Below are 9,190 nucleotides of genomic sequence, written 5' to 3'. Positions count from 1 at the left end.
AAAAGGCAGGGTGAAAAAAGTTTAAAGCAGTTAAGAAATACCCCAAAGTTAGGAGTGTTGAATAGGACACTAATATTATAAAAAAATAAATAAAACGAATCAAAGAAAAAAGATGTCTTAGAGGCAGACATTGAGGAGTGGGAGTAGGACATTAATGACTTTTAAAGTACTCTGGAAGGAAATTTATTTACCATGCTTTGTGATCCTTATGAACTCTTGGGGATTGTGCATTTTGCGGGTAGCTCCTAATCATCACATCATTCCCTCAGCCTTGGAAGATGCTTAGGTCTACTTCAACGTACTGGCCACAGATGAGAGGGATCAGGTGGAAAAAGAAAAGATTCAGAAGGAAATAAGGATAGAAGTTAATGGTTATCTTAGACAGAACTTTAAGTTGATGGGATTTACTTCAACTGCTAAGCCTGGGGTTCCTAACACATGCTGGTATCAATGTTACAGGTTGTTCTCATACTACTGTATAGTTCCACTGCTTAAAGACATCCTGACAATGGCTCATAGGGGTAGAATACACACAGGAAAAGAGTGAACACCTGATTGTTGTGCATGGAAGGGCCTGCTGAAAAAGTAAGCTCTTAGCTGACAGCTGAGAACATTGATTTAGGAAGCATCTTCACTCTTTTCGAACTCCTAAAGTGACATGGTGCCTAAATCAATTTTTGCAGAGTGATTCATACTGACCACTTTTTCTTCTATATATTTGGAATTTTGTTGCATGCCAGGTAGAGGGTGCCTATATAACTAATCACAATGAAAAAAAAATAAAGTAAAAATAACTTCCTTTCTTTTTTAATTAATTAATTTTTTTGTTGAAAAAAATTTCTGCCTCCTCCCCACCTCCCATTTCCCTCCCCCTCCTTCCACTCCTCTCCCCCTCCCCCACTCCTCTTGCCCTCCCCTTATTCTATTCCCCCTCCCTCTCGAGTCTGAAGGTTCCCTGCCCTGTGGGAAGTCCAAGGTCCTCCCCTGTCCATCCAGCTCCAGGAAGGTGAGCATCCAAACAGGCTAGGCTCCCACAAAGCCAATTCATGCAGTAGGATCTAAACCTAGTGCCATTGTCCTTGGCTTCTCATCAGCTTTCATTGTCCGCCATGTTCAGAGAGTCCGGTTTCATCCCATGCTTATTCAGTCCCAGTCCCGCTGGCCTTGGTGAGCTCCCAATAGATCAGTCCCACTGTCACAGTGGTTGGGTGCACCCCTCGTGGTCCTGACTTCCTTGCTCATGTTCTCCCTCCTTCTGCTCCTCATTTGGACCTTGGGAGCTCAGTCCGGTGCTCCAATGTGGGTCTCTGTCTCTATCTCCATCCATCACCAGATGAAGGTTCTATGGTGATATGCAAGATATTCGTCAGTATTGCTATAGGATAGGGTCATTTCAGGTTTCCTCTCCTAAGTTGCCCAAGGTACTAGCTGGGGACATCTCCCTGGACACCTGGGAACCCCTCTAGAGTCCAGTCTCTTGCCAACCCTAAGATGGCTCCCTTAATTAGGATATATACTTCCCTGCTCCCATATCCACCCTTCCTTTATCCCAAACATCCCATTCCCCCAAGCTCCCCCCATCCTCCCCTTCTCACTTTTCTCATCCCATTTCCCCTTACCCTCATCCCACCCCACCCCCAAGTTCCCAGTTTTTGCCCGGTAATCTTGTCTACTTCCCATATCAAGGCGGATGACTATATGTTTTTCTTTGGGTTCACCTTCTTATTTAGCTTCTCTAGGATCACAAATTATAGACTCAATGTCCTTTATTTATGGCTAGAAAACGATTATTAGTGAGTACATCCCATGTTCATCTTTTTGGGTCTGGGTTACCTCACTCAGGATAGTGTTTTCTATTTCCATCCATTTGCATGCAAAATTCACGATGTCATTGTTTTTTTACCGCTGAGTAGTACTCTAATATGTATATATTCCACACTTTCTTCATCCATTCTTCCATTGAAGGGCATCTAGGTTGTTTCCAGGTTCTGGCTATTACAAATATGCCGCTATGAACATAGTTGAACAAATGCTTTTGTCATATGAGAGGGCATCTCTTGGGTATATTCCCAAGAGTGGTATTACTGGATCTTGGGGTAGGTTGATCCCGAATTTCCTGAGAAATCGCCACACTGCTTTCCAAAGTGGTTGCACAAGTTTGCATTCCCACCATCAAAACTCAAGTCCAAATGGATTAAAGACCACAATATTAGTCTGAACACACTGAACCTGATAGAAAAGAAAGTGGTAAGTACTCTACAACATATGGGCACAGGAGATCACTTCCTACGTATATCCCCAGCAGCACAGACATTAAGGACAACATTGAATAAATGGGACCTCCTGAAACTGAGAAGCTTCTTTAAAGCAAAGGACACTGTCACTAAGACAAAAAGGCAACCCACTGACAGGGAGAGGATCTTCACCAACCCTGCAACAAAGGTCTGATCTCCAAAATATATAAAGAACTCAAGAAACTAGACTGTAAAATGCTAATCAACCCAATTATAAAATGGGGCACTGAGCTGAACAGAGAATTCTCAACAGAAGAAGTTCAAATGGCCAAAAGACACTTAAGGTCGTGCTCAACCTCCTTAGCGACCAGGGAAATGCAATCAAGGCAACTTTAAGATACCATCTTACACCTGTCAGAATGGCTAAAATCAAAACCACCAATGATAGCCTTTGCTGGAGAAGTTGTGGAGTAAGGAGTACACTCATCCAATAACTTCCTTTCTGAATCTTATAGATTATCTTGGGGAAGAAATGTTGAAATGTTGCAGATACGCTTATGAATTTTCATTGCTGTGGGGAGACTATACCGTGGCACTTCCTGGGAGGTAGAGAGCAAAAGGAGGCCTTCTTGTGAATTCTCCCACATTCTGCCTATATCCCTTTCCTCTTATTACCAATCTATGCATCCTATTATCATTTGCATAATTCTTAGCCCTGAATAGAACTATGTGCTGGGGTACATATTTTCTTATTACATTTGAAGTGTAGATATGTTGAAATTACAATTACACTGACCATTGCTTTTAAATTACGTCAGATAGTACACCTGCTGCCAATTTCTTATCTAACATCTTGATAATAAGCACATGTATTATATACCTCATGTAAAATAATTATACATTTAAATATTAATATTGTCCATGGAGATGATTAATTTCCTTTGAAATCCTAACTATTTCAGTTGTTACATTGCTCTGAGTTCCTGACCCTGACAAGTTGCCAATAAGATTCACCAGACTGCCAAAGAGATCTTCATATAAAGATGTTTAAGACTCCTCTTGAGGAGGACACAGTGACATACACCTATAATCCCAACGCTTGGGAAGGTAAGCAGGAGTAATTCCAGGAGTTGGAGACCAACCTAGGATACATTCTGACTTCAGGCCAACCTTAGCAAGAGAGGAAGACCCTGTCTCAATTTTTTAAAAAGAACCCTTTAAATGAATTATTATATTGGACCAGGTTAGCTGATTACTAATAGGCAATGTGTTTCTTCAAAGTGAATAGATTTATATAGTCTTGAATTTTATCTGCAACAAGGAAGAAATAGTTTTATAAATTATATTTAAAGGAGTTGCTGGAGGCAACTTCATAATTACAAGTCAGGATGGTGTAATTTCATAGTTACCAAACAGTGTACCTAAATGGTGGGATATAATTAGGGTTTTATGGTCAAGTTGAACTTTTTGAAATGATGATGCCCCCTGACAGAATGTGGGTCTATTATGGAACTTTAGTCCAGACCCATAATTGTATATAGAAAAATTCAAAACTCAAGCTATGAAAATATTTTTTTTCACTTTCAGAACATAAATTACCTTGTGAGTCTCAAGTAGGAAAAATGACAATCTTTTATGTAGTTAATGGAGGTAGAAATGAGTCTAGACAAAATAACTTTTCTTTGGCACTGACAAACTGTTAAATCTCATGAAGTTACTTATAAACATACCTTCAGTTATTGTTAGCTACATTAAAAAATTGAAGATGCAGCCGGGTGGTGGTGGCGCACGCCTTTAATCCCAGCACTCGGGAGGCAGAGGTAGACAGATCTCTGTGAGTTCGAGGCCAGCCTGGTCTACACGAGCTAGTTCCAGGACAGGCTCTAAAGGTACAGAGAAACCCTGTCTTGAAACCCCCCCCCAAAAAAAATAAATGAAGACACATACACCAAGAACACACTCTCTAATTAATTAATGCTTACTGCTTTAAATTTTATTAAAACTTACTGTTATAAATTTGATTTGGCTGGGTCAATGGAAAGAGAAGTTGCATTTGTGAAATTAGCTTGTTAGCATAGTACTGTGATCTTAAAGATATATGGAGTTATGTTATTGTTAGCAAATGTTTTCCTTTATAAGGAACCAGTGTGGAGCAGAGGGGGTTTTACATTGTCTATAACTAAAGTATTTCTTCAATCAAATACAAATATACTATGCATGTAAAAAATACAAGAAAGTTTGCTTTTACTATACTTAGCACTCTCCTGCCTACAGCTACCATTTTCTTCTTCTATGGAAGAGTGCACTTGAGTGGCCCACATGCCTTCACAACTGTGCGCAGAGCATTTCCAGCATCATGTCATCCATGCTGACTGCGCCAATGATGGGTCTGAAAAAGAGTTCAGTGATGGCGTCAGTACTGATGAATCTCAGCAGGAAAAGGGCACTATTCAGTTCAGCCGATCTGATCTGGTATTCTCTCTGCATCATCCTGATGTGCTCGGTGAGGATCTCCTGGGTTCTCCACTGAAGGCCCTGGATGTATTTCACACACTGCAGGCCAGGCAGATCTGGAAGTAGAAAAATCACATGATTTCAAATAGCTCAATACAGAGATCTTACGTTTTTATTCAACATTAGATTTTTTTTTTGTCCCTTTCCAGTTAAAAAGGGCTCAAGCTTCTTGATTAAAAGTGCTTTCTGGGGGCAAGAATAACATGCTAAAAACAGACCTAAGTTTTCAGAAACAACACTTCTAAGAATGAAAGAACATGCACTGATTTCTATTGAATATGCAGTAGGTTTGAGCACATTTAGACAACACTGGTGGCGAGCCAACAAAAGCACACTTAGAATATAACTGAATGCATCACAGCTCCAGATCATGTTCTGTGAAAAGAGAAAGAAACTGATGTTATTTCAAGAGAAATATACCTATGAGAAATATACCAATTGATAATGATATGAAGTTTTGCCAGGTTGCAACTATTTTACCATTCCTTTCCACAATTATACCTACTTCCAGTCATTAGATTGTAACCCTCAAAACCACGAACTACTGTGTTTTGTATTATTTGACTCCAAGGTGATGTTTACTTCAGAGGTTCATAATGAATTAAATGCTAAGGATTAATATTTTACTCACTAACCATGCTTTCCAAATTGGAAAAAAAGTTTTAAAAATATGATTCTAATTCATGTTCCAAAGGGTTCTTTTGGAGAAAAGTACTGACAGAAAAGTCTTTTTTAAAGTATCTTCTTAGTGGTATTAAAAGGTTCAAAGATAGACATAAAAGCATCACAGAGTGTAAGATGATTTGAAAGTAACTTTGAAACAGATTTAGTTAAATGATGATATAATTTTCCTTCCTTTTTTCTATGAAATTTAACAAATTCAAATTTAAAGCATGATGCTTTAAAAATCAAAACCGTGACAGAAAAGAAACATTCCTATTATAGACACATATCAAATCATAAAAAGGAACACAATAAACACTTATCTAGATTACAATTCTAACTAAAACAGTCCACGTATTAACATCCTCCTTTCTGTTCTGTCCTGACACCCAAGCTTTAATCTCTATCTGATTGTGTACATAGAGGGTTCCTTATGGCATTCTCATTTGACTGTTTTGTTTGGCCCTTCTTTCCAACTCCTCTTCACATCTTCCTGCCCTACCCTGGTACCTGTACCCTTCTACCCACACAAAACTTCCCTTCAGTGGAGATAGATAAAACTGCTGGGCTCCACAGTTTACATAGCGCCTTAGCCTTTACTTATCTCCTTATGTTAAAACCTAGTTACATGTTCATATATAATTTAAAACCTTGTGTATCTTTGTTATATATAAAGTTTTAAACATGAAAACAAGGGGATACAGAAAGGTAATAAGGGAAGAGGCCCCATATTCTATAGACGTCACACCGTACACAAATGTGGGTGCATTATTATTATTTAAAAACATACAATTTGGCGGGATAAACTCCTATTGAGAGAGGACTCAAAAACAGACGAAGAATGTGAGTGAGGAGAGAGGGAAGGAGGGAGGGAGGAGGAGGGAGGAGGGAGGAGGGAGAAGTGTGCGTTAAGGGGAGGCAAAGGCTGTGAAACAGGGTCAAGGAAAGTGGGAAACTGCTGGAAATACCAACTTCTGAAAGCTAAGACCTTGGTCTCCACTTTGAATCTCAATAGAGCAGGATTAAGAATTGCTGTAAAGAGGGAGAAAACTGTTTCTCATGTGGTCTCAAAAATCACTTGAGCACCGGGCGGTGGTGGCGCACGCCTTTAATCCCAGCACTCGGGAGGCAGAGGCAGGCGGATCTCTGTGAGTTTGAGACCAGCCTGGTCTACAAGAGCTAGTTCCAGAACAGACTCCAAAACCACAGAGAAACCCTGTCTCGAAAAACAAAGACAAAAAAAAAAAAAAAAACAAAACAAAAACAAAAACAAATCACCTGAGCTACTTGTGTTTTGCAGACTTGCAGTATCTGGGCTGGGCTGAACTACTAACTAACTCCTGAAGGGGAGGAGCTTAGAAAGACTTATCACACACACCCCTTCCAACCCTACCCCCCCCCCCCGCACACAACACAAACTCTTCTTAAAGGCACATTTGGAAAACAGGAATGTAAGCAGAGCATGTGTGAAATGAGCAAAAACGGTTTGTTGTTTTTAAAGTTATGTTACTGAACTTCAGGGGCAGCTAAAGAGGGAAGAGAGAGCCATGTCCCACGAAGGCAGAAACTTGTGTAGCAGCAGATAATAAAAGTAGGGGGGGGGCAAGTAAAAAGCTTACTCCTCACCCAATCCATTTAGTACGGAGTTTCTGGCAGAAGCTCACCCACTTGGCAGGGTATTCAGGATGTGTCCGTCAGCTTCGCATCAGGAGGCGTCACGTGGGCTCCAACACACCTATAGCCGCTGAAAATTCCTAAGTGTCTGTGTGTAGGGATGGTGCTTTTCTGACCTGGAGAGACAGTGCACAAGGCTTACCTGGGTTAAAGAGTACGGTCCCCTTCAGATAGGCGTACTCCTTGGTATCGATGTTCAGACTCCAGCACTTGATAAAGAAGCTCCTTATGGCTTGGATTGCAGCAGCTGAGGGCAGGTGCACAGCCTCCGCGGATGGCTGCTCTGTGGTCAGGGTATCTGCAGGCTCCGCGCCCTCGGCCTCCTGCTGCCTGGTAGTGAGCATCTTCTGCAGCACGCTGGGCTCAGAGATCTCCATCATCTCGAAGTGCAGGTGATCTTGGGCCAACTCAAGCATGAGTAGGGGCGCCCAACAGCTCCGTACCAGCACCAGCTGCTGATCCAGGGGCAAGATCTGGAAGCAGGGCAGGTACTTGACGAAGCGCAGCGTCTTCAACAGGCCAGCTGATGCTGCCTCGCACACCACCTGTGGATTTTTGAGTGCCAACGGACGCTGCACGCCAGAGGAGGCGTCCCACAAGGGGGCCCTAGGCTGCTCTTCCGGAGCGGCGGGCATTTGATCCGCACTCCCGGGTGTGCCAGAGGCAACGCCGCTCTGCTGGGGCTGCTCTTCACCGCACACATAGTTGCGGTACAGGACCGTCATGGCCTGTGCACTCTCCAGCCCCTCAGGGCCATGCACACTCTGCGTACAGTAGGACAGCTGCCACCACTCGCCTCCGCGACGTGCCTCGGGAGCTTCCGGAGCCACGTGCGTCTGCTTGGCGCTAGTGAGCAAGCTGTACAAGATGCTGCCCTGTCTTGGGTGCTCCTCTCCGCAGAAGCAACAACGATACAGGAGTGAGGGGGCCCGGCCAGCCGGCAGCCCCTCTCTGCCCACCAGGGGCTCGGCGCTGCCACAGGCGCAACCCCAGCACGGAGCTCCGAATCGCGCTCTGGGCGCCTCGGTCACTGCATTTGACTGCTTAGCGCTGGTGAGCATAGAGTAGAGGATGCTGCCCTGGCGCGGGTGGTTTTCCCCGCAAAAGCAGCAGCGGTACAGGAGGGGCATGGCTTGCCCGCCGGGCAGTCCCTCCCCACCCACGACGGACTGAGAGCCGCAGGCGCAACCCCAGCACTGAGCCCCCAAGCGCACCTTGGGCTCTTCTGCAGCTGCCTGCTTCTGCTTTGCACTCATCAGTAGATTGTAGAGGATGCTGCCCTGCCACGGGTGGTCCTCACCCGCCATGGCCAGAGGCTCCTGCTGCCCGTTCTGCCCAGTGGCTGCCGCCTGGGACTTATTTATACTGAGCGCGCACGCAAGCGCGTCCGCCTCCTCCGCCTGGACAAGGGCGCAGAGGGGGGTGCGCCTTTGCGCTTGCACGTGTGCGCTCCTGACCTCAGAAGTTCAAAGGGGCAAACACTCCTTAGAAGCTGGAAATCCAAGGGGAACGTCTCAGCGCTGGAGCTCGTGGACCCTCCCTTCCTTCCTCACTCTATCCTTTTTTCCCCTACCTGGGGAAGAGTAGTGAACCTGGGGCAGCGAGTTAGGGCTCTGTTCCAACTCTTGCCTTTGGACAGCTAATCTATTCCCTTTATTGGGGGAAGAAGTGCTTAAGCAGGGAAACGGTCCATTTCTATGGCATCTTTATAAACTTTTATGGAGTGATCACAATTTGTATAACTTGCATTTTGTAAAACGTTTGGAAGGTGAGCTCTCGTTTACTAAGACCTTGAAAAGTGTAGACCCTAGACTAGTAGCGTCAGCATCATACACAGAGGCTGAAATGCTTTCTCTTTAGCCCCAGCCAAACTACCTGCACGTGAGTTTTAATGAAATCCATCCCCAGAATGCACATATGCACTTTAAATGTGAAAATTATTGGTGGAAGCAGTCAATAACAAATGTTCAATTTAATTCAATTAATCACCGATTCTGTCCTGGATGCTGGTCAAGGAGCTGGGGGCAGGGGTTGCGAACAGTATGCACTTGTAGCTGAATCGTGAGAACATAATAATCGCAGGGTTGTTACTGTGGGAACTTCTC

General features: G+C 43.8%; 1 protein-coding gene across 1 annotated transcript; it reads right to left on the bottom strand.

Annotated features, from left to right (window-relative positions):
- Positions 1-4,486: 4,486 nt before the first annotated feature.
- Nr0b1 (nuclear receptor subfamily 0 group B member 1) lies at positions 4,487-8,392 on the bottom strand. The gene is made up of 2 exons (XM_005369741.3): positions 7,228-8,392; positions 4,487-4,804 (listed from the first exon to the last, which is right to left on the bottom strand). Exons 1-2 carry the CDS (start codon positions 8,390-8,392, stop codon positions 4,560-4,562), a joined length of 1,410 nt encoding a protein of 469 aa, XP_005369798.1. The 3' UTR covers positions 4,487-4,559.
- Between the last annotated feature and the right edge of the window lie 798 nt (positions 8,393-9,190).

Source organism: Microtus ochrogaster, unplaced genomic scaffold (assembly GCF_000317375.1).
Source record: "Microtus ochrogaster isolate Prairie Vole_2 unplaced genomic scaffold, MicOch1.0 UNK58, whole genome shotgun sequence".
In the NCBI taxonomy this organism is placed as follows: Eukaryota; Metazoa; Chordata; class Mammalia; order Rodentia; family Cricetidae; genus Microtus; species Microtus ochrogaster.
This window is presented reverse-complemented; position numbering and strand designations above follow the sequence as displayed.